Source organism: Salvia miltiorrhiza, chromosome 8 (assembly GCF_028751815.1).
Source record: "Salvia miltiorrhiza cultivar Shanhuang (shh) chromosome 8, IMPLAD_Smil_shh, whole genome shotgun sequence".
Classification (NCBI taxonomy): Eukaryota; Viridiplantae; Streptophyta; class Magnoliopsida; order Lamiales; family Lamiaceae; genus Salvia; species Salvia miltiorrhiza.
Window position 1 is genome coordinate 6,785,991 of NC_080394.1, and position 24,796 is coordinate 6,810,786.

General features: G+C 34.9%; 5 protein-coding genes across 8 annotated transcripts; 3 read left to right on the forward strand and 2 right to left on the reverse strand.

The window, feature by feature from the left end:
• Positions 1-1,317: 1,317 nt before the first annotated feature.
• On the forward strand, positions 1,318-3,463 carry LOC131000503 (protein NETWORKED 3C-like). Of its 3 annotated transcripts, none has more exons than XM_057926438.1 (3): positions 1,318-1,667; positions 2,195-2,312; positions 2,619-3,463. In XM_057926438.1, the coding sequence occupies exons 2-3, from the start codon at positions 2,204-2,206 to the stop codon at positions 3,290-3,292; spliced, it is 783 nt and encodes a 260-aa protein (XP_057782421.1). In that variant the 5' UTR covers positions 1,318-1,667; positions 2,195-2,203; the 3' UTR covers positions 3,293-3,463. The 3 variants fall into 3 exon arrangements, with proteins under 3 accessions (XP_057782421.1, XP_057782420.1, XP_057782419.1); XM_057926437.1 differs by having other exon boundaries at positions 1,549-1,666; positions 2,191-2,312; XM_057926436.1 differs by having other exon boundaries at positions 1,550-1,667; positions 2,198-2,312.
• Positions 3,464-3,578: 115 nt separating this feature from the next.
• Positions 3,579-4,270, reverse strand: LOC131000504 (classical arabinogalactan protein 26-like). The gene has a single exon (XM_057926440.1). It carries the CDS (start codon positions 4,160-4,162, stop codon positions 3,722-3,724), a length of 441 nt encoding a protein of 146 aa, XP_057782423.1. The 5' UTR covers positions 4,163-4,270; the 3' UTR covers positions 3,579-3,721.
• Positions 4,271-7,150: 2,880 nt separating this feature from the next.
• On the forward strand, positions 7,151-7,915 carry LOC130998000 (uncharacterized). Its single transcript, XM_057923439.1, has one exon. It carries the CDS (start codon positions 7,151-7,153, stop codon positions 7,913-7,915), a length of 765 nt encoding a protein of 254 aa, XP_057779422.1.
• A 1,336-nt stretch (positions 7,916-9,251) lies between these two features.
• Positions 9,252-11,940, forward strand: LOC131000506 (probable indole-3-pyruvate monooxygenase YUCCA10). 2 transcript variants are annotated; one of them, XM_057926442.1, is made up of 4 exons: positions 9,252-10,109; positions 10,221-10,451; positions 10,521-10,643; positions 11,543-11,940. In XM_057926442.1, exons 1-4 carry the CDS (start codon positions 9,501-9,503, stop codon positions 11,720-11,722), a joined length of 1,143 nt encoding a protein of 380 aa, XP_057782425.1. In that variant the 5' UTR covers positions 9,252-9,500; the 3' UTR covers positions 11,723-11,940. The 2 variants fall into 2 exon arrangements, with proteins under 2 accessions (XP_057782425.1, XP_057782426.1); XM_057926443.1 differs by having other exon boundaries at positions 11,565-11,940.
• A 680-nt stretch (positions 11,941-12,620) lies between these two features.
• Positions 12,621-23,111, reverse strand: LOC131000505 (protease Do-like 2, chloroplastic). Its single transcript, XM_057926441.1, has 21 exons — positions 22,777-23,111; positions 22,191-22,355; positions 21,406-21,456; positions 20,305-20,378; positions 20,023-20,086; positions 19,561-19,605; positions 18,582-18,689; positions 17,709-17,786; positions 17,215-17,281; positions 16,992-17,050; positions 16,606-16,705; positions 16,201-16,280; positions 15,415-15,471; positions 14,580-14,683; positions 14,109-14,196; positions 13,926-14,011; positions 13,803-13,827; positions 13,639-13,710; positions 13,399-13,449; positions 13,234-13,294; positions 12,621-13,148 (listed from the first exon to the last, which is right to left on the reverse strand). The coding sequence occupies exons 1-21, from the start codon at positions 22,966-22,968 to the stop codon at positions 12,910-12,912; spliced, it is 1,866 nt and encodes a 621-aa protein (XP_057782424.1). The 5' UTR covers positions 22,969-23,111; the 3' UTR covers positions 12,621-12,909.
• Between the last annotated feature and the right edge of the window lie 1,685 nt (positions 23,112-24,796).

Sequence of the window (24,796 nt, forward strand, 5' to 3'; positions counted from 1 at the left end):
GAAATAAGATTAGTTTTTAAAAATAGTAAAAAATTCTCTTTATTCATACTTTTCACTTTTTCACCTACCACACTTAACACACAAAATATCAATTTCTTAATTTCCGTGCCAAAAGGAACTAGGTCTTGCTTCATGGGAGGGAGAGAGTAATATTAGTCCTTGTCGGTGGCTCAATGCCTCATAAATATATTTCATTCAATTGTAATCACATCTTCCACGTGGATGAGAAATTGTGACATCCACTTGCATTATTGATATTCGATAATAACTCCACATCAAATGCACAAGTACTCTCGTCTATAAATGTTGCAAATCTGCACTATTTAACAATTATCATCATTTAAACATTTGATTCGAGATTCGGAAGATGGATTTAACAGGTTTGGGGAGGTGAATATTTTGACATATGAATCACATGTGAAAACGGTCATCTTCTTAAACTCGTCGAACTGTCGAAGCCCAATTTTCATTTCTTGAATTAAGGCTCAAATGCAAGAATTTGTTTTGAAATTGAAAGTTAGAAACAATCGAGTTTAAAGGTATTTACAATTGCATCAAATTGAATAATTGGATATTGAGTTGTCGATGTTAAAAGATATATTATAATTACAATTTAACCTAAAATTTATACATTCAAATATTATAAACTCTTATTATAAGCTCATCTGTTAGTAGATATATACAAAAGAAAGCAGTCAAATACAATGATCTAATTTCGTTCCTGAATCAGATTCAAAAAAGTTGATATTAGCAAGTTTGAAAATATCTTTATTAAATAAATTATATCAATACAAGTAAAAAAAGGAAATTATACTACATTCGTCCTTGTAAAAAGTATCAATTTGTAAATGGCATGAGTTTTTATAAAATAATTGAATGTATTGTGAGTGGAATAAAAGTCATATTTTATTGCGAGTGAAAAACTTTACTAAAAATAAATTGAATACATTTTATGAGAGCGGACAAAAATGATAAATTGAATACATTTTATAAGAACGGAGAGAGTATCAATTTAACACTGAATGTATCATAACAATTCCTAATGGATGCTAATCTGCCCGACCACATGTGTGCAATTACGCGCAAAGCTTAAATTTACGTATTAATTATTAATATTGTAAACTGTGTGCGTGTTTATACTAAAAAATCCATTTACTTAATGCATTTGTAAATTATCTTCAATTTTATTTGCCAAAAATCAGCAATTCGACCGTTAGCTTACTTTTTTTAACATATGGAGGAGACGCTCCCAGTCCACCTTACCTTACCATAGCTCGAGAAAATTAAAATTCGAGTCAAATGAGTTTATAGTAAGAATTTCAAGACCCAGATAAATGAAATCTCTATTGACCTATTTACCCTTGGAAATTAATCCAAGTCAGGTGACAAGTTAGTAAATAAAGTAGTCCATGAGGGGCAGAAGAGTCAATGAAACCGAGAATTTGAATTTGCAAGCGCTGGAAATCCCGAGGCCGTATGACACGTGGAGAGTTTGCGTTGGAGGAAAAAATGATTAATTAGAGTAAGACAATGCTGCGGAGTCCAAGGCGATCAAGTTTAAATTGTAGCTTCACTCTCACTGGTTTTTCAAGAGCGTTTTTAGAGAGAGAGAGAGAGAAAGAGACAGGGCAGCGGCAGCCGTACGCCGTCGGAAAGAGCAAGCCAAGGTGAGCTCCACCACCTCTGCTTGATAGAGAATAGTGGTTGTTTGCTCCATTGTTGATGTTATATGCATGAATTCGTGTTTTCTTTCAATTAACTTTGTTGGTTTGTTGGTAGCTAGAGAAAGATTTGTAGTTAGATGCTTATTTTCACTGCTTACACGTTAATCGTATCAAGCAAGTTTTGAAATAGTGTTAGTTATTAACAACGAGAAACTTGCAATCATCAAGTATTTTGCGAGTGAAATTCACTAGTTATACGTCAATCGGAATAAGCAGCTTCTGGTCTCGGATTTAAATAAATCAAACTTTAGCCACGAACTCGCCTTATCCACTATCTTCTAATCGCAAAGGGTAAACTTGAAATTGTTGTTACTTATTTGGTTATTCCTGTTATTTTTTCTTGAATGGTTTTTCTAAAAACATAGGTTAGGAAAAATTGAACATAGTATTTCGGATGTGTCCAAGACTAATCGGAATCAAACCGAAGTAATTTTGATTAATGAAATTCTGCAAATTTTGAATCTATGAAGAAGAAGAAGATGATGATGACGGAGGCGAAGAAGAAGGATTTATCACACTGGTGGTGGTTTGACAATCACAGCAAGGGCAGTCCGAATCGATCGCCATGGCTTCAGACAACACTTTCAGGTGATGTATTTCTTTTCTTTCTTGCAAAATATTTTGTCGGATTATTTTCCTTTAAATCCCTTTTTTGCATAAAAAAGGTGTGTAATTTGAGTCGAAACTTTGAATGAATTCACTTTATTCCCACTTTAGATCTCAGTATTTGACCGTTGGAGGTGAGGTCTGCACAATAGAATCTTGAAATATGAAAAGATACTGACTGTGGATTGAACTATTGAAGCAGCTTTAGCTTTAGTTCAATTAGATTCATAGCGGAAAAGAAGAAGAAAAAAATGTGTTGAGATTCAGATTTGCTGATGTTGTGTGCAGAGCTAGATGAGAAAACAAGAGCAATGCTGCAGGTGATCGAGGAAGACGCGGATTCCTTCGCGCAACGCGCTGAGATGTACTACAAGAAGAGGCCCCAGCTGATGAGCATGGTGGAGGACTTGTACCGGACTCATCGCTCTCTAGCAGAGCGATATGATCAAGTTAAATCCGAGCACGGAAGCCGTCTCCCATCATCACCATGGTCATCATCACCATCTCCATTGCCCTTCACCAGATATCGCCTAGAGAAGTCTCTGAGCTTGACTGAGGGAGCCTACGACAGCTACTCCGAGGCCTATGGGCCAGATGAGTCGGATGAGTCTGAGGTCGATGATCCTGATGAGGCCGAGGAAGTGGTGGTCGGATCAGACGTGCCAAATGTGGTTCCTGATGAGGAGGAGCTCGTGAGGCTCAGGGAGGAAGTGATGAGGCTCGTGGAGGAGAATGCTGAGCAGAGGGAGCAGCTCAAGGCGAAGGACGAGGAGAAACGCGAGGTCATAAGGCAGCTAAGTCGAGGCATGGAGTTGCTCAGAGAAGAGAATGTGATGTTGAGAGAGCGTCTTAGCAAGAAAACTCCCAAGAAGGAGAACCAGGTTGAATACAGCAAAATGAAGGAGAATTTCTTTGAGAGATTGTTCAATGGATTTGGGAAACCACCAGTTATTGCTCTTTAGATATGTACTAATTAAGGATTTGTTCACTAGCAAGCTAGGTATATATATGTCAATGTTGTAAGAATTTGTTTGAACTACAATTTGTTTGAGGGCTTCACTTTAAACTGTATTCTTTATTCTTTTGTGTGTATTGTTTTGTCATTTCAATTCAAGAAGTCACTATCATTTGTATTCTTGTTGTAAATTTGATTGTTTTTTTTTCAAGTGATACATGAATCAAAGCCTGCCAAGTTTTTCTTTATGAAAGCTTAAAAACAGAACAAATATCTTGATGAATTCAACATAATTCAGAAAGCCATAAAAATCAACCTCTAAATTATCTCCAGCAATCTACACATTACAAAAACATCACAACAAGTCATAAAAAATTTAAGAAAAGAAACATATTCCAATAAATAGAAAAGACTAAGAAATAAGAAGGTCAATTCATCACATCACAGAACATAAAGTAAAACCTGGATGAACCGAAAAGGCAGCAAACAGCATGAGCAGTGAGCAGAAGAACAGCTCGGGGCTCCTCCGGCGTGAAGAAGAATCGGGCTGCATCCCCATTGGCGACAATGCAGCTCCGGGGCCGGGAGCTGCAAGTGCATCAGGATTTGGAGGGCTTGGGCTAGAGGGAATCAAGGGAGCTGAGGAGTCACTTGGAGCAAGCTCGGGGCCGCCCGGTGAAGGGAAAACCGGATACATATCCGGTGATAACGCAGGCGGAGATGATGATGATGGAGAAATGGGGTCAGGCAGCAATGCAGGTGCAGCAGAAATGGTGGAGGCAGGCAAGTTATTACCCAACACAAGTGTACATGAAAATGCCATAAAAGTAGTGATAAAAATAGTAAGAGATTGAGTTGTGTAGTAAGAAGTAGCCATTAATGATAGAAGAAAAGGAAAAAAGAAGCAAATCTATGTGCAAGGAAGTGCTAGTGAAGTAAATGCAGCACAGGGGTTGGAAGAATGAATGGTTGAATGATTGTTGGAGTCTTCAATCATATTTGGACGATGGGGGGTGGGGTGGGAGGGGGAGGTGAATGACAGGTGGCAGGAGGTGATTGGGTGGTCCATCTGAGGAAACAGCTACACATGTTGAGGAAAGGGACAAGATTTGATAAATGAAAACACATGTAGAGTGAATTGGCTAATGTTGTCTTGTTCCTAAATGGCTGTTTTCTGCTGCTAACAATGTTGTGTGTGTTGAGAGCATATTGGTGTAATAGGACAACTGAGTTCTTTCAATTTTTGGAATCATTTGGCTACTTTTTGGAGGTGGGTTTTGCATGGAGGGAAAAAGGGAATTGGGGTAAAAAAAAATATTTGATTTTTTTGGAAAGGGATAAAAGATCACACCTTTTTCAATAAGATTGAAGATTTTAAATGGTGTGGAGAGGACAAAAGTAGTAAATGAATATTATGGTCATGAAATGAAGCTGTTTTGTTTAGTAGTGAGACAATTATTGCGTTTGGTTTTTTGGAAAGAGATGAAAAGAGTTAAAAGAAAATTCTAAATGTTTGATGACATTGAAAAATTATAGTAGTAGTACTTAGGGGTAAATTTTGAAATTTTAAGGGTGCGTTTGGATGTATTTGGTTTTCTCCTCCTTTTTTTTTCTTTTTTTTTTTCCAATTTTGTTAATGCTTACTACTTAGAGAAATAATTGCGCCGTAATTGCTAGATGGGGATTAAAATATACTCTGCTTACGGAAAACAGAAAATTCATCCCAATAAAAGGCCCTACTTGTCAGTCCAATATTTATAATATTTTCTTAATGGGCCATCAGCCCACATGCTGATTTGGATGCAGTTAGCATAATTTTTTTCATCAATTTGGAACCCAAAATTATAAAACTGATTCTCCAATGTAAATGCTCTTAGAGCCTCCAAAGGAGTTCTACGATTATGGATGCTCTTATGATTAAATTGAACGAATATACTATCTTCGTCTATGAAAGAATTTTCTACTTTTCTTTTTTGAGACGTTCATTAAAAATTTCTTATCTATTTTTGAATTATAGTTATAACATCGTTTCATCACTTTCAATACACTCAATAATCTTTTCTCTACTCTCAATACACTAAACATTTTTTTTTAAACTCGTGTTATTCCCCCTTATGATGTTCTTTCATGGACGGAGAAAAGTATTATTTTGGATGATATACCAAAAGGATATACTTGTAGTAAAAAAAATTGAATCTAAATGTAGTACTTTCTCCCTCCACAAAAATAATCCTAGAAAGGGACGACACATGTTTTAATAAAAATAGTTAGTGTATTGTGAGTGGAAAAATAATTTCATTTAAAAAATAGTGTAAATAATGATAATTAATTATATTGTGAGTGAAGAAAATGACTCATCATGTGAAATAAAATTTCTAAAATTAGAAAAAAGATTAATTTTTATGTACGTCCAAAATTGCAAAAAGAGAGATTAATTTTTATGTACGTCCAAAATTGCAAAAAGAGATTATTTTTTGTGGCCGGTATTATTCTCGGCAAATTAGCGTGATTTCCCGCCGCCAATATCAATGTGAAAAATAAAGGTTAGTTGGACAAGAGAAGCATCATAACAAATAAAATACATTAAATACGTGTGAAAAATCAATCTGATCAGAATTATCCTCATTTAGTTAAAAATTTATGGATCATATTAGTTTTTTGTTTTTAAAATTGATATACCTGAGCACATCCATCTATCTATATGTATATATATAGATGAATGATTAAATAAAATTCTTAATGTACGATTAGTTCATATTGACTTATTGAGCATAATGTCCAAATTTTTAAAATTCTTAGACGTTTCAACAACCGCAATACCTACATAGACAAGTTAAAACAAAAACTTACAAAAAATGAGTAATCTTCGTGTGAAAAATAAAGGTTTTTGTTAGAGAAGAGAAGCACCATATATAACAAATAAAATACTAAAGAATATCATTATTGTATATATAAAAAATTATTACGTGTGAAAATCAATCTCAATTATCCTCATTTAGTGTGAAAAATAAAGGTTAGTTAGAGAAGAGAAGCACCATAACAAATAAAATACATTATAGTATATATAAAAATTTATTACGTGTGTGATCAATCTCAATTATCCTCATTTAGTCAAAAAGCCTTATGGATATGTTTTCAAAATTGATATACCTGAGCACATCTATGGTTAGGATAAATACAGCTCTTAAAATATAAAATGCGAACCAACTATAATGTGTGAATTCTATGTAGAATACGTATGAATTTGTTGTGTAAATGTATGAATTGTGAAAAATAAAATTTTCGCTAACTATAGAATTCGAACTCAGGACCATGAATTTATCCAACAAGGCGATGAATCAACCGTAGATCTTGATGATCTAATGATTGAAAATGATTCCTATTTTATATTTTAAAAGTTATATATATAGGGAAAAGTTCTATTGAGAAAGACAAATATTTAAAGAAATGAGAAACAATCTCATTCATTGATCATGATCCATCAAACGGTCCAGAATTAAGAATAAATATCGTGTCTAGATTTTGATGAACATATCAATAATTGTTGTAAACATGTCGGTAATTTTCTATGAACGGACGTATTTGTTGAAAAGATGTACGTATTTGTTTAAAATTTCGCACTCCAGGATTCGATCCTCAAACGTCCCCGAACGTTCAATAAAATTATTGCTATGTTCATAAAAAACTATTGACATGTTCAACGTTCCTAACTTTCAGGAAAAAAAAAATAATAATAATTTCTCCATAGAACCTAACCTTTGAAAATGATTTAATTATGATTATAATCACGTTTAAATTTTTAGCGAATTTTAGTTTATATAGCTTCAATAATGCATCTACAGATTTGAGCCCACCACACTGCTACATGTACAGAGAGATGAAGATATGTTGTTTTGTCGAAAATCGGAGAAGGGTGCTTTTCGACCGGGAAGTCACAGCTTCAAACGATCTGTTATCTTTCATCTCTGGTACTTCTCCAATTACAGGTTGTGCAGATGGTTGGATTTGGCGAGCGACAAAGGAGGGCATGTATACAACAAAGTCTGCATACGAAGTCATCAAAGGGCTAGGAAACGAGGCTTTGTTGGAGTCTTGTAATAGGGAAAGGTTGGCGAAAATCTGGAACATACAGGCTCCACAGAAGACGAGAGTAACGACGTGGAGAATCCTCAGGGACCGGCTGCCAACGTGTGAAAATTTGAGAAAGAGAAATATCCCACTTGGAGAGGAGGAGATTATGTGTAATGCTTGTTGTCAACATTTAGAAACGACAAATCATCTGCTTCTGTCGTGCCCGAAGACTGAAAAGGTTTGGATTGGAATTCATTGGTGGCTGGGAATAAAAGCAGCGTGGCCTCAATCGGTTGAGGCTCACTTCGATCTGTTCACAAATCTTGACAAAGGAAATGAAGGTCGACTTTTTCTTGCGACAGTTTGGGTTTGTACCACTTGGCTGTTGTGGAAACGACGTAATGAAAGCAGATTTGAGGGCAAGAATTGGGAGATCAATGACGTGATCGAAGAAGTGAAAGTGAGGATGTGGAGTTGGAACAAGATCTTTGGACTACTTGATAAGGAAATTAGTTCTCAAGCTTGGTTCTCTTGTGTATTTCCTCTTGCTCTTGTGTAATTTGGTGGTACCTCTGGTACCATTATCTCTTCTAATAAATTTCTTTTTCTGATAAAAATAAAAATAAAAATAAATAATAGTTACGTTTTTCATTTTTCCCCTATGATAGTTTTAAACTCCTAAAGCGTCAGTTGCTCTTTGTTGTCGGTGTAATTTGGATTTCTATAAACTTATTTTATTTTCCAGGAGTTTCCATAATGGAAATAAGAGAAAGAAAATGTTAGTGTGTTTTCTTCATATAAATAATAAAAACAAAGTATTGTTTTAATTTTATTTATTTTAATTCTGCTGTAGTAAGAAACACAGTTTTTTTTTTTGAATTAGTAGTAAGAAACAAAGTTAGTTAACAAGAGAACGCAACTTTCTGTCTATGGAGAATCAAAGCTAAGAAGAAACACGTGAACAAAGTTTAAGAACATCTCAAAATCAAAGTTGAAGATAAAAATGAACTTCTCTTTTTTCCTTCTGGTATTCATCTCTTTGTATTGCACATATATCGTCGTCGTTGTCATTATTATTATTATTATTATTATTATTATTATTATTATTATTATTATTATTATTATTATTATTATTATTATTATGATCGCTCTTCTGGTATTTGTAATTGTATTTTTCAGTCATCTGTAAATAAAAGTCCTCATGTGACATAAATTAAACTTTTCAAAGGTTAAGAAATAGTAATAAATAGAGGGACATAAAATATACTCCCCGGGTTCAACTCGGCGATCGCCGGGATAATTTTTATTAATAATTATTATATTTAAGTTGTATTTTATATTTTTTTCGACTTTTATAAATAAAATTATAGTTTTACCAATCTAAATTTATTCCTAAATATTTCATTCGTCACAATAAGTGCGGTTTTTTTTTTGTCATTATCGTCCATCCACAATAAATGCGGTCTTTCTATTTTAGGATGTATACTCTTATAATTTACTTCATTCACACACAATATTTACAAAAAAAATTTATATCACAAATCATTTATTAATTATCTAACAAATTAACTTGATGAGACAATTTCTCCACTTTATACACATCTCTCAATATTTTTTTAAAAATTCGTACCTTTATATCCACATCACATTTATTATGGACCGTGAGAGTATAAAAATATAATTTCTCGTCCATTTTCAAAATCCTAGCTCCGTGTACGACGATACCTAAAAAATTATAATGTGAATTTAAACTTCTCTTCTTCCAAATAAATAAATATAGAAAAGCAACAGCGCACGTCAGTATTATGACTATTACCATCCTAGAATATATATATAGAATTATAAGAAATATCTAAATATAATTAAATAATCAACCTATACGTAAGTGGGAAAATAACAGCACGCAGATGAGATTACTACCTACACAAAAAGTGAAAAACTACACTGCACTGCAAGCATGTGGGATTGAATTTGAACCCAACACGAGGAGACATAGAAAATATTATTAGCTTTTTTTTTGTTTTTTTTGAGGGCAGATATTATTAGCATTAACGAAATCCGGTATATATAGATCATCTTCCCCCACAACACCTATCGATCTACCCATTTTCTGTGCGACCAACTACACTAGCTTAAATCTTTTGATGGGCGAAGGCGAAGCGGCGGTGACTATCGTGGGCGGCGGGCCGTCGGGGGTGGCGACGGCTGCGTGCCTGGGGCAGCTGTCGATCCCCTACACCCTCTTAGAGAGAGAAGAGTGCTTGGCGTCTCTGTGGCAGAAGCACACATACGAGCGCGTCCACCTCCACCTCCCCAAACAATTCTGCCACCTCCCCCTCATGCCCATCCCCGCCGCCTACCCCACCTACCTCTCGCGCCACCACTTCCTCCGCTACATAAACGACTACGCTTCGCGATTCAACGTCCGCCCCGTCTACCTGAGGTCGGTGGAGGCGGCGGCCTACGACGGCGAGTGGAGGATCCAGGCCAGGAACCTCGACTCCGGCCAGGTGGAGGAGTATCGCTCCAGGTTCCTGGTGGTCGCCACGGGAGAAGCATGCGATGCCAGAATGCCTCAGATCCAGGGTTTGGAGAGCTTTGCCGGGGAGCTTCTGCATTCCACCACCTATACCAACGGGCAGAGGTTCGCCGGAAAAGAGGTTTTGGTGGTCGGAAGTGGGAATTCCGGCATGGAGATCGCCCTTGATCTTGCCGACTACGGCGCTAAGACGTCCATAGTCATCCGAAGCCCGGTCCCTCCTCATGCAACAACTCATCCATTTTCTACATATATATAAATCATTTTCCAAATTAATACTGTAATTTTTGACCAACATATTAAGATGTTGAATTTATGGGTGCAGATTCACATACTGTCGAGGACGATGACCTATATGTCACTAGTTGTAGCAAGGTATTTACCAATGAAGTGGGTTAACTCAGTTGCGACGTTGATGAGCAAGATTGTGTATGGGGATTTAACTAAATACGGAATTCAAAGGTCTAAACAAGCCCCCTTTGCTCTCAAGGAGACCGGGAAATACCCAGTTATTGATGTTGGTACATTGGATAAGATCAAGTCGGGGGAGATTAAGGTTATTATCATTACTGTTTGATTTTTTTTAATTTTGATCACAATACTTCAAATATATGATCTAATCCAGGTGTTGCCTGGGATAAAGAGTATAGAGGGGAACTGCGTGTTATTTGAGAATGAAGAGATTAATGCATACGATGTGTTAATTTTTGCCACAGGCTTCAAAAGATCTACCAAACAGTGGCTAAAGGTAACAAAATATGATGCCATCTACTTGGTCTTGTATTTCATTTTAACATGCAATTTTTGGAGGGGTAATTATATACATATACTCATTATAGCCGCCAATTTAAAAATAAAATAAAAATATTAATAAATTTACTATTATAACCCCCAAATAATAACAATCATCATAGCCCCCATTTTTCATGCTGAGTACGAGATATCTCCCAACTTTCATTCTACGGATCCTTGCCAAATATTGCAATCGCAATTTCAATATGCGAAATCCCTTATTTGTATTCTATTTTCGGTTCATTCATTGCATATAATTTCAATTCCTCCAACATTATTATACAAGGGAAATTCAGATCATGTCTTCCTGCTTTCATCTTTTCATCTTTGAAATCGTCCAATTGTGTTTCAATTTAGATACATGCATGTGAAACTTTCTTTATCAAATGAATGCACTTGGACAAGAGCAAGAAAGTGAGTATTTCAAAATCCAATTCGTCCATAATACTACCTTGTTTTCTACTTAAGTTTACGTTTGGTGGCCCAAAATTGATTTGGCTTTACACAGGGTATATGGAATTTTACTCTCCTTTGTCTCACTCCTTTTTTTATGTTATTGATGTTTATGTTGGATCGGATTAGAAACTGGAAATTGGTTGTACCACCGGTATTGGCTGATACTAGGGATAAAAATGATTGTGGCACTATAATTTCCAGCAGAAATTTACACATTCAAATTGAGTGATTTCTCACAAGTCACAGTCGTATAAAAGATGGGGGCTATAAAGACAATTTAGTAAATTATTAATAATAATATTATTATTTTTAAATTGAAGGTTATAATGAGTAAAATAGGGGCTATGTATATAATTACCCTTTTTGGAGATTGATTTGAAAGTACTAATAAATGGGCAGGACGATTATTTATTGAATGAAGACGGCCTTGCAAAGCCCACTTACCCAAACCACTGGAAGGGTAGAAATGGGCTTTATTGTGCTGGGCTGGCCCGCCAAGGATTATACGGTGCTGCAATGGATGCCCAAAACATAGCCCACCACATCCAAGATCAAATTACAAATCATAACTACATTTAGTTACGTATCATTCAAAAACAAATCTGTGACGTCCTCTTCCTGTAATCATCATCATCATTGTATAATACGATTAGCGATACCTGCTTTCCCCTTATTTCAAGGTCCTACATGGCGTTTTAAAAATTTAGTATTTCAAATCCCTACAATTTTAGAGCTTTTAACTTTATAATGTACATCCTACGTGGCAAATTAATTCTACATATACTATTTCATTTTTATTTTACATTTAATATTTAAATTATACCAATTATCCAACAAACATTTTATCACATCTCACAAATCCGTCTCTAACTTTTAAATGTAAATATAGAATGATTATGGTGAATTTGGAAAAGAACAAATTTTGGAAAGAATTTTAACAAGTGAAACTTATAACCTAAATTTTTATCTATAAATGCCTTAGTACCTCATCGTGTTTTTACAAGCAATCGCAAAGTACCCTTCTTCTTCTTTTGTTGTGTTTCTGCGATTCACCTTTTTATTTCTATTTTCTGGTGGGTATCCGTCGAAATTCAGGTATCCGACGGGTGGCGGGTTGGTGGGTATCCGCGGGTCACGGGTATGGGTAGCAAATAGTAGTGTACAAGAAGTTGAATTTTTCTCTAAAATTTGCTGCATTTTCGTGGTGATTTATTGCATTTGTTGGGTGGTTGATTGCAAGATGTCGACGCCGAAAAACAGCAGCGCCCCTACCTCTCAAGCCTTGACGGGTATCCTGCGGGTAGTGGGTGGCGGATACCCGACGGGTGGCGGGTATCCATGGATCACGGGTATGGGTAGCAAATAATTTTTTCGAATATACGTTTCGCTAAGTCATGTTAGGGATGAAAGTCATCTTTAATTTATTTTTTTATTTTAGTTTGATATGTAACGTAAACCTATGTGATGTTAACACTTATTTTATTGAATTGAATAATATTCATTATTTATAAATTATAACATCAAATAATTCCCGTTGAATTTCGACGGGTTACACACTAGTAATAAATAATAATAATGAATAAATACTACTAATACTGCGACCCCCTAAATTACAAAAAGTCTATCTAAATCTATATCACATCAGACTAACTACACTCCCTAAACAACAAACTATAGCCATTGCACAAAATTTTCTTGAGCGACTGATGCAAATTAACAGTGATATGGAAACATGACGCAAAAATGAGTAAGGAAAAAAAAAATGCTTACGCCCAATGAAGGCCATCGTTACCAACCTCAGAATTTGAAACGGGGGAATCACCAACCTCGCATTCATCGTTTTGTCCCACTGAGTTTACGTATGGAGCTAAAAGATCGTCGGATCTTTCTGATGGAATTCCATAGCCTTTGAGTATGCTCTTTGAAGCAGCTAAAACCGACTCCCTCTCTAAAACGACCAAAAAGTTGTCTTCGAATTCGAAGACTAGATATTTGTCCTTGCAAGCTGATCAAAGTTGTCCAATTGTTAGGAGACAGCCGTCCATGAAATAAGGTTAGAGGAAACATTGAGGAGGAGGAGGAGCACATACAATCGACTAGATGAGTCAGGTGGTGAATATTTCTGATCCACGTCCCGTTTAACTTCAAAACCTGTCATAGTTTCTCTCCGTACGTTCAAACCCACAAACAGCAGCAAAAGATTGCACGCATAGACACCACACAAAATTGTCCTAATATAGTGACAGTTAACTTACCTGCTCGTTGCTCATATCTTCATATCCGATGTTTTCATCATTTGCCAGAACCTGTACAAAGTAATACTCAGTATGCTGGAAAGGTAAAAAACACCATGTACATGAGTGCATTATCGAAAGCACACTTCTTTTGTTGGGTAGAATTGTAACATTTGTTTAGAATAAGAGAAATAAATATACGAGAAGAGAGATTCCTAGGTGAGAAGTGCGCTGCTAGAAGGGCAAATCCAGTGCATATACCTGTGATAGGATCACGATCTGTTCTCCTTTGAACTTTGGCATGGAGTACCGGGCCTTCGTCAACAATTTCAACTAGCAAAATAAAAGCAACAAATCAGAAAGCTAACTTGAGATAATATTAGTGAGGTCTCAACTACCAAGGAACAATATCAAAAGAAAATTACCCCAATGCTATCTTCACATTCTTCCCTGCCAGAACAAAATATATTAGGTAATCAATAAATGAGATTAGCAGCGTAACACCTAATAACAAGTGAATGAAATAATTGCAACTCCAGTAATCGTACGTTATCAGGGGTTCTGAAAGAGGAGTAAACACCAAACCAGCAACTATTAAATATGAAGGTTGATCTCCCTCAATATGATATGGTACCTTCATGTAGATAATAATAGAAAGAGTTATATTGAATGCATTTCGAGTCATTTTACAAGAACTGAAAAATCCAACCCATCGGATAGACATCAATTACCAAGTGCACTCGAGTATCCAAGGTCACTTGAACTTGCATGGATTGCCCTCCCCTAATAATGCCAAGTTCTGCTACATCACCGGTAAACCTGAAATTGAGCATTAGTATATCAGGGGCAGCTTAATAGAAAATAGAAAGTACTGATAGATCCTTCATTAGATTAGAGGAATGAGTAACAAAATTATAACTAGTGAGAGATTGTTAGTTCAGATAAAATGAAGCGTGAGCTTCTCCAGATGACCACTACAAAAATGAATAGTGAAGTTGGAACAGCAGTAAGAAGTTCATAAAAAGCAGTTGTAAATTCAGACTATATAACTTGGAATCACAGTTCTAACACCGACTATAAACCCAAAAAGAGATATTGGATGAATGATTAAGGAGGCTTGCAACCCCCCTCCCCCCACCCAAAAAAATAATGAAAATGTATGCAGTAAGAATTAATAGAAATTAAAATAAAGTAAATTGTACTTTTGACTGATAAGATAGCGAAATGCAATGCGCTCAGATGGTCGAAACGGTACAGTTCCTTCACATCCAACACGAACATTGTTGAAGCTTACAATGACATCCCCCTAGAAGACAACACAAAAACAAATTGTTAATTGATGTGCAAAGAAAGTAAATTTTCTCGCTGTTCACTACTGTCTATTGGGAAATAAGCAGAAAACATATTTGTGGAAAATGAATCTTTAAGACTCTCAACTTTTAGGTAGTGGGCATGCAGTTGTTTATTTAATAATTTTAAGCTCTAGGCAGAGTGCAAAATCGTTTAGGTCAGGCAAAAAACTGCAACAAAATGAATTAGATGAAAAGTCCAAAAATGCATGCACTTCACATGCATCACATGGAAAATTGTAAGACAAGGAGCAAACAATCCAGCCATCATCCAAGAAATATAAGCATTTGCCCAGCTTTTCTCCCCAGATAGAAATTCAAGCATTCCATCCCTTAATGGCACCAAAAAGCTTAGCTTCTTAACATAGTGTTTCAAGGGAATATTTGCTGATTTGAATTTAAAAAAAAAAAAAAAAAACAATTTTTATCATTTTACAGAGAAGCAAGTTCAGTTAAGAGTGACCATGAGTTGTCTATTTTGCAGTATAAGCAACAAAATTGAGAATAATTCAAACTTAAAGAAAGAGCAAAAAATGCTAAGAAATAATAAAGCTACCATTTTATAAAAAATAAAAAAAACAACAAAACTCATGTCAAAGAACAGAATGTGAAGAGGATACCAAATAACTGAGTAAGAGCCAAAAAAAAGGATCAAGAGAAAGATCAACAAGCTAGGAGCTAGATATACCTCCTTTAACACTTGACTGGCATGGGAAGTTGGTTCGACTTTTCGTATAAGCACGCCCTGAAGTGACATGTTAAAGAAGTATCAAGGGGATTATACTAAACAAACATAGCATGAGACAGAACCAATCTAGATATTCGTAACTGATTGCCAAATAACGATCTAATTAAGTTTCACTTTCACTGAACAATTACCAAATAACTCAAATCTAGTATATAGGCAACTTGTCTCTACCAGAGCCCATGGTAATAAATAACAACTACAAATTGATAAAAGAGAGGAATATACAAACAACCCATAGCAAAGGACAAAGAGGATACAGAGCCAAATAAAAAAGATTTGTTAAAAGTGCCTTCAGGAAAATCAAGGAGAGTTTCTCATCAGGAAGAACAAACAAATTGCTGCTTAGATTAGAGTTAAGAGAGTGAATATTTGTGAACAATGGGCACAACTACTAGCTTCACTGTAATATACATCCAAAAACATCAGTATAGTATGCGAAAGAAAGTCCCGACCATAAGGCTGCTCCTGGTATTAATTAAGTAGAGTCAAACTACTCTCACTACCAGAGATACCAATCTACCATCATTTTCTTAACCCATTATGCATCTCACATGTGAAAGATATAGAAGAAATACATAATTCTCGGTATAATAGCATGAAATGAAGTAAAGCAACAACATTCCACAATTTTTTTCCAGTTCATAAAAAGAGAAACGCAATAGAAAGTAATATGCAAATTAGAAAGAACAAAAAGAGGTTCTAGACTAGCTATTCCAAGAGAAACACCTCATTAGATGGCACATTTAAGCATGCTCGTAAAGCTGGATTCTCCAATTTTTGCAATAACACGCCAAGACAAGGGAAACCTGAGAAAATATGCCAAAATTCCAACAGTGAAGAACAATTATAACTTCATGAGTTGCCAAAATGGTCATTATAGTCCAAAAAGACAAGCATATAAAGTGATGGCAGATAATAAATAATTCAATGATTCATGCAAAACACAGATGAGTTTGCAATAAAATGCATCCTTTAGTTGTATAGTGTCTTGGCATTACTTTGCTGCGCCAGATCCTTGTGGAATTATATTAGTTAACAAAATAATACCTGGGGGTGAGAAGAATTAAAGACTAGGTATTCACCAAAATAATAATAATAATAATAATAATAATAATACTCCCTAGAGCTTACCAGTGTATTTCCCATTCCTCTCATAGTCTTCAAGAAAATGAGAGACAACAGTCGTTGGAATGACATAGCCGATATTCTCAACCTCATCAGATCTGTATACCTAAAGGGGAGATCTTCTGAGTATATATTAATGAAAAGAACTGACACTGATCAAGGTCTGTATATAAAGGAAAGATCCCCAGTATGTTTATTGAATCTTTTTTCCTGATTACTGCTAAGAAGCCATTGGGTGTCTAAAACCAGGACCATGGAATTCTTTAAGTTAATGATGCCAGACGTCCTGTGGGCAAACTAATTTTACATTGTGCAGTAAACAACAATCCTATTAGGCAAACTGCATAAGTTAGAAGAGCAGAAGGCTACCAAAACATTTTGTGATAACACACCTGAAAGGCCACCCCAATGCATTCTCCTAGGTCATTGAATGCAGGACCACCACTGTTACCTAAAAAACACTTCTTAGCATAAGCAAAGGAACAAAAGATAGGGACACAACATAAGTATGGGAGTAAATGTCTGTGTAAAAGAAAATTGATAGACACGATATCTGGCAAAAAAGTAAATAGTTCCACCAAAAAGGGAATCACCCAAAGTCACACATCAACTAACCAGGATTTATTGCAGCATCAATTTGAATACCTAGCAAGTCAGAAGATCCATGAGCGTACGAGGTTACCTGAAAGTACATGACAAGCAGGTAGTGATCGTAATTGCATGTGCATCAGATATATACGAGAATCACAACTACTGATTTTGATATGACTTATTATTCTCTTTGTCCCTTCCCAATGTTCCCATTAAGATTGTAGAGTCGGAAAATGCTTCTGCGCAGTTACTTGACCAAGTGGATTTAATACATAGATTCTAAATAAAATCAAAAAACTCTTGTAAACAGATGTGACAAGTAGGAGTTGCTTTAAACTAGTGATATCATATTATGGCCCAGGAACAGGAGTGAGATAGTTAGAGCGTCAAGTAATAATAATTTTGCTGGAAAATCTTGAACTTACCTTCAAAACATTGGCCAACGCCTTAAAATATATAGTCAATTGCTTTCATGAGAACTAGTTTCTAATATAGAGTGTCATACATAGTGAACTAACCTCAATTCTTGACACCACACCCTTGGATACCGATATTGTTTCTCCTCCAAGAGGATAGCCCACAACAGTCACCGAATCCTGCAAATTGTCTTATGATGGTGAGATCAATTTAGATAAAAAATAGGCCATTTAGTGAATACGCATGTAGCAATCTACAACACTCTGTGAATATAAGCATACTCAACAAACTACGCAGTAAGTTAGGTTATGATATAAGCTTTCGACAGACACAAAATAAACATAGAAAGTATAGTTTCAACAAAATTAAAATGAACACAAAGAAGGTAGAGAAATAAAAATTCTCAAATATGAATGAAGGAAACAACTTTTTATATCAGAACCAAGGATACCAAGTCACCCACAGCAGACCAACTGTTTTCACTTCACAAAGTAGCTCCTGCCTCAATAAGAACTATCTAAAATCACAACAGAAAACACTAATTACTATTCTCCTTTTTCACCCTTCACGAAGACGCCATGTGTTCTTTGAAAGTGGAAAGTACTCAGAGATGCATCGGACGAAATATAGAGAAAATATAGAAACGTCAATGTATTAGATACAACGAGATAGTAACCAGCACATTGCAATAAGTTCATCAGTGCAATGCCACTTTGTAGCCTTGGTGAATGAATTTCTTTTATTCTCGTGAAACAAGAATGATGGAATATTCCAATCAGAAAACATGTGGAAATAATAATTTTTTTGTGAGATGATTTTATGCTGGTAGCTTCCATGAGTAAACAGGTGGAATCAGAAAAGTAAAAGAGCACTATGTAAGAGAATTGATATTCAATCGAACCGATCCCCTGCATATGTAAGAAAAGAGCAAGAGAACATTTAGGTTACCTTGCTGGAAAGAGGAGAAAACAAACCTGTAAATTGGGTAAGCGTCCGAAATGCAGTGGCTCAGTGCCTTCCCAGAACTCCTTGCTTTCAACAAAAAGAAGAGCTAAATCGCACTCTACACCTCTCGCTAGAACCTGAAATTAGTACTGAGCACAGTGTCAGTGACATAGTTAAAGATCCAACATGAATTTCTCCATTCCCTCACCCAGACCTGAAAAACTGAATAAATTATGCAAGAAACATAAAAAAGAATGGCATCGATATATGAAAAATAAAGGATTTTAAACAATTCTTGAAACACATCAGCAGTTATTAGTAAATCTATTGCTGTTGGGAAGAGATCAAGCCACCCCAACAAAGGCATCTTAAAACCAAATTCCATGGTTTAGAAATCTGTAAAAATCAGCTTTACCACTGAACTGCTGAAGAGGAAGAGAGAAGATCATTGGCCACTGAAGAAATTCAGGATGCAAAAGGTGGAAGAGAGAAGAAAGAACTTGAATAGTTGAATGCAGTCACTGGCCAAAACAGTTATAGGTATAAATTCTCGAAGATATAGAGAGGATCATTCTTCTAGTGCTCGAGAAACAGAAACCGTGTACAACAAAGTTCTTCATTGCCATCTTTTTTTCCCTCCTTGTCATTTTTCCTTTTCCTCTTTGATACTTATCTTTTCTTAATGAGCTATAGTACCTGCTATTGGCCCTAGCTGGTTCTGTTATCCCACTTATAAAAGCTTACAGTCAGAAGAGAGGGCACAAAACACCAACATTATAAACTATTGCTGAGATGGGATATTTATGGCATCAATCGATAGTGCCAAATATCAGATAGCATATGAAGTCAAAGTGATTCATTGCTTAGGCATTTACTGCTTGGTGGGTTTATAATGTATACCCTTTTCTGACAACCGACAATTCAGACGTATTACAGAGAAAATTACAACTTAAAAGAGTAAAACAACAATATAATTGAGTTGGGTAATTCAATTACAAAGAAGGCTACCTTGGCAATATACTTCGTATCGTCCCCTCTTCTTTTTACTTTCACCTGCATTAAGATTTAACATAAAAAATTTAAACAGCATTCAATCCTTGATTTCCCATCATCAAGCTTAAAACAATTAATTGGAGACTAAAGAATTTTCAAATACTAATGGAAATATGTTAGCTAGCAGTAACTAAATATCAGTAATAACGAATTTGAAATAAACCTTTTATAAGCTAAAAGTTTTAAAGCATAAAAGCTCGTGTCTAAACACATGCAACCATTTTGAAATTGACCAAGTCCATACATAAAGGTAGTTCACCTTAAAAAGACCCTAAGCGTTGTGTTTCAACATTTACTAGAGTCTAGAGCACATAACAAAGATGGCCGATATACATCCACTTAGTACAACAAGCATGTTATATTACGCAACTTGTAAGTAAACAATAAACTGGAAAGCTTTAAATATTCAGAGATTGCCTGTGTATTATACTCGACACAGTGGGCATTTGTCAACAGCTTCCCATCCCCAATCATGAAAGCACTGCATAGGAAAACATAATATTCAATAGGTGAAAATATTTTCTTCTTTTTCTTTACTGTTCTTTCAATCTTATTTTATCTTCCCTTTTCTTTTCCGGGAGGGTGTATAATTTGGAAAGCAATTACGTAAAGAATATCACCCAGAAATACTTTTATCTAAATCAAGTCAAAATAACATATTCTTGAAATTTTGACATAAACATGTTAATTCAGACATGCCTTCCAGTACTCGTATACTGTTTTTGTTTCTGCCAAGGAAGGGAATAGTCTGGTTCAGTGTGAGTGCAGTAAACCTAATGAAGGGAAAGAAACAAAGAATTAGCAAAAAAGATCAAAAACCTATGTTAAGTTTAGATCAAGTACATCTGAAAATACTAAAAAGTATCAGCAAAAGTCTATCATGAGGCCATTTGAGACTTCGGTAAAATTAGTACGAAGGAAGAAATAGAAACTAACATTGACAAACAAATGGACAATCAATCATTTCCAAATGAGAAAATGGGTTCTATAATGTATGTTGTAGGAGATTAGAAAGAAAGAAAAAAGTGAGCACCAATCATTTCTACGAGTAAAGAATTTGCTATCACAAAGAATGGTATTAGCAACATAGACATTGCAGATATTGTTTTCTTGATGAGGGTATTCACCATTTATGTGATGCTTGAAAAAGCTTATTGTTGTTAATTAGTTGGTGAGAATTCTCTGCATCTACTTTTTTGGGACTTCGGAAATTCCTTACTTGTAGAAATGATTGGTGCTCACTTTTTCCTTTCTTTCTAATCTCCTGCAACATACATTATAGAACCCCTTTTCTCATTTGGAAATGATTGATTGTCCATTTGTTTATCATTGTTAATCTTGTTGATTAGAGGAAAAATTATCATATTCATTTTAATTTAGTAACTGGTCATTGCTCACAAGTCTCTCTGTTAGACTTTACAAGATTATATTAAAAAATAGTATCATATCCTGTTAGCAAAATCAAGTGCTGTTATATCTCAATCAACTTGGTTCTATTCCAATGTCAAAATCTGGACGCAAGATAGTATATGGTAGTTCAAAGAATTGAACAAAGTTCATCTCCTCATCCAAAGCATCATTAGACAATGTATCAGCGATAATAATCACACCAAAACAAAAGCAACCTCACAAAAAGGGTGTAATCAAAGGATCACCAGAAAAATGTGAAGCGTAGAAGTCTGGAAAAAAAAGGAGAACAATTTATTTTGATCTTTTGAACTTTATTATATATGTGAAATGAAGGCGAAAAGATATTCCAATTCAAGCTAACCATAATATTATAAAAATCCAGTTATTCACCTTTACAACAGCATTAAGGAAAGAAGCGTCCTGAATATCACTTGTCTCCACCTGTGAAATATATTAGGATTAGGGAACAAAATCAGTGGAAATCAGCTAGAATAGCACAGAAATTGCTCGTAGTAACCCAGGAAAAATAAATAACTATACTTTATAAGAAAATGTTGAGCATGTAGATCTGTTGAATGTAAAGGTTGTGGCCAAATATGGAAGACAGATAACAATTACGCTATAGCCATCAATCGAAAAAAATAGCTAGTAGGAAAATGCAAACATGATATAGTTATGCTATGGGGAGACAAGATAGCCAAGATTTTGTTCAAAGTTCAAACTAAGTCTTTTATATCATCTCAAGACCATCAATGGACAATATTCATGTGTTATACCATTCGAGGATTGGTGACATGTTCATTTTTAAGATATGACATAGTTATTTATGATAATGACGTAATTTAAGATCATGAAGAGAGGTTCTCCATTCATTGAATATTCTGACAAAAGATTATCATCCCTAGGGGATTAAATCCTATGTAATAGTCAATTTTAAGTATTCTAGTATTTATAATAGCATTATTCATTAAGTTCCCACCTCTTATGTACTTATCAGTTATCATTCATGTAAAAAACATTAGGACATGGACCAGACTTATTCGCCATAATAGATTTTACAGCCAATGGCCCAGGTACCATTCATCTCGAAAAATCCACCCCAGTCGAGAAATTTGAGCACTGTGAATCTGTGATGACTTTAATCAAGCAGACTTTATCGAGGATGCTCAATGTACCTTTTGCTCCTCCGAGTCAACCAGAATTCCCTGGTTGCCTTTCTTCTGTACAGCAACTCCTTTGGACGCTGTTGATTGGGATCGTTCATTTTTGCTACCATCAGCATTTGAAAAGGACTTCTCGTCTCTTGATCTCCTTGATAACTTCTGCGTGATATATTCGTTCTGCATTGAACATTAATATACATATGAGTTAATCAGGCATAAACCAATACTCCCATTGAATATAATGTATCAATCATAGACTTCTTGCTCCCAAAGTAAAAACTATACAACATATTCAACAATATTACGTAAAACAACTATGAATAGCCTCCATCGCATAGTGTATCCGATACCAACACATGAAGGTGTCAAGAGGCTTATAACTTCTTATAAAAAAATTTAAAAAAAAAAAAAAAAAAAAAAAAAAACCAACAAAAAGATAAATAAAGCCGAACCTATGACTTATTTGATTATACTGTTACTGACGGCTAGATTGAAAGAAAAATCAATAGCAAAAAAGAATATTTTTCAGTTGAGAAGAGCAACACATCAAACTTAATACAGCAGCGTCGAAGAAATTAAGGTTTGGCATAACGTATACCTCAATGGGGTAATTGCCGGGTGATTTCTTAGGTTTTCCTTTAACAGGAGCTCGATTCTGATTGTCAGAGGATTTATTGTGAGCACTACATAAATAGTTAGGTCTACGCCAAGTGGAGAGGAGGCGGTGGGTGGTGGAGAGGCCGGTGAATGCGGCGGCGAAGAAACAACAGTTAGCGGCGGCGACTGCCATTTAAAAAGTCCGGCAACGCAGGGGGCGCCAAGATGGTCTGCTCTTTCCTTATCCTTCCTTTAACGCATACAAAAAATATCCAATTTTTTTGCCTAAAAAAATAAATAAATCCAATTTTAACATAAAAAGAAAAAGAAAAAATAAGTATACTATAAGCATAGCTAATTATATATAGGGTGAATTACAAAATAAGAAACGAACTTTGACTTATTTTTAATTTCAACATTACTTTTAAATTGTTGCAAATAAATATATATATTTTAAAAAATTTGTTAATTGAGGCTTCAACTTAAATTTTAAATAGTCAAAAAGATGACATGAGTCACATGACATCTCGTTTCTGCATTTTTCTTTTTCTCCCTTTAACTTCTGGGATGTAATTTTCAATTGTGAGCCCTACATAAATAAGTTAAGACATTATCATTTTACTTAGAACTAATAGTACGTGTTGGACATTATCATTTTATTTAGAACTAATAGTACGTGTTGCATGTGGTACTTCAATTATTAACTTTTCGAATACATTTCCATCCAACTCGCAATTGGGTACATTATCATTTTCTTTTGAAATATTAGTACGTGTTCGATAGGGTACTTCAATCATTAACTTTTTGAAAATATTTCTTTCTAACTATTATGAATTAGAGTGTAATTTGTCGAAATGTGATGAGTGTAACTTTACGGTGTTATTTGTAATTGTTTTATACTATTTTTATAATCATAGTATATAAAATAGTAGTTATTATGTAAATTGCTTCTTTAATTAACTTAATTTGATCAAATTAATTTGGTGGTGTATTTTGAAGTATATTAATCTCAATCACTTTCGTTAATTAAATATTAATTTTTTATTAGGATATAGAAATGCATTGTCATATCAGTTTTCTTTTGATGAATTTTTTTTGAAGTCAATGTGAAATTGTAGATGTTACAAAACTAAGAAGAGGAAAATGTGTAATTTTGACATAAGATATGATGAAGGATCGATGTGCCGCGTTTGTTGTTAATCATATCATCTAGAGTTTGTAAGAGTAAAAGTGGTTGTTGAGTATAATCTCGTCTAGAGTTTTGAATGGCCGTAATTGACTTCTGGGCATCATCTTATTTGGAGCATGAAGGACAAAACTCAATTCTAAGCATCATATGGAGATTGAATTACCAAAGTTGGCTTGTTAGTATCATATTGTTTGTAGTTTGAAATACCATAACTGGGTTTTGAGCATAATCTCGTTTGAAGCTTGATAGACTTATGAGCATTATCTCGTCTGAAACATGAAAGACCATAACATTGTTATGAATATCATCACTTATAGAGCTTGAGATAACATCGTCAAATGTTAAATTATATTAGATCATAATTTGAATTGTTAGCTCTCTACATCCATGATACTAATTAATAGGGGAATCCTTTAACTTTTATACTTGTTTTGCAGCTGCAAGTCAGCCTGACCAGTCAGTCACGTTAGATTAATCACACGGGTTACGTGGTCATGACCGTAATTGGTAATTTACATGGATTGTCACCGTACGTTATTTCTTGGTAGCACCCATTATTTCACCAACTTCCAGACTTCGAATTTGAAGTTTACTTGTTGATCTTTTCCTTACTTTTACATTTATCTTTTATAATGTGTGGGATGTTTTATAAGGGTGTGAGCTTTCAACTATGAACTTGAAATTTTACAATGAATAGTGAGTTCTATATCGGACAACTGTTGTAAATGAGAGATGGATCACACGGGTTAGAATAATAAAGAACTTAACAATACTGGAAAGCCTCTCACACTTTTCTTGAACTTCCATCGTATTTAAAGATAAATTACATTGC

Coding starts and splice junctions, on each gene's coding strand:
- LOC131000503 (XM_057926438.1), top strand. CDS start 2,204: ATGATGATGACGGAGGCGAAGAAGAAGGATTTATCACACTGGTGGTGG. Junction 2,313..2,618: donor GCTTCAGACAACACTTTCAG/GTGATGTATTTC, acceptor TGTTGTGTGCAG/AGCTAGATGAGAAAACAAGA.
- LOC131000504 (XM_057926440.1), bottom strand. CDS start 4,162: ATGGCTACTTCTTACTACACAACTCAATCTCTTACTATTTTTATCACT.
- LOC130998000 (XM_057923439.1), top strand. CDS start 7,151: ATGTACAGAGAGATGAAGATATGTTGTTTTGTCGAAAATCGGAGAAGG.
- LOC131000506 (XM_057926442.1), top strand. CDS start 9,501: ATGGGCGAAGGCGAAGCGGCGGTGACTATCGTGGGCGGCGGGCCGTCG. Junction 10,110..10,220: donor CCATAGTCATCCGAAGCCCG/GTCCCTCCTCAT, acceptor TTATGGGTGCAG/ATTCACATACTGTCGAGGAC. Junction 10,452..10,520: donor TCAAGTCGGGGGAGATTAAG/GTTATTATCATT, acceptor GATCTAATCCAG/GTGTTGCCTGGGATAAAGAG.
- LOC131000505 (XM_057926441.1), bottom strand. CDS start 22,968: ATGGCAGTCGCCGCCGCTAACTGTTGTTTCTTCGCCGCCGCATTCACC. Junction 17,787..18,581: donor GACGCTTACCCAATTTACAG/GTTTGTTTTCTC, acceptor GACAATTTGCAG/GATTCGGTGACTGTTGTGGG. Junction 13,149..13,233: donor CCTGACTCATCTAGTCGATT/GTATGTGCTCCT, acceptor AACTTTGATCAG/CTTGCAAGGACAAATATCTA.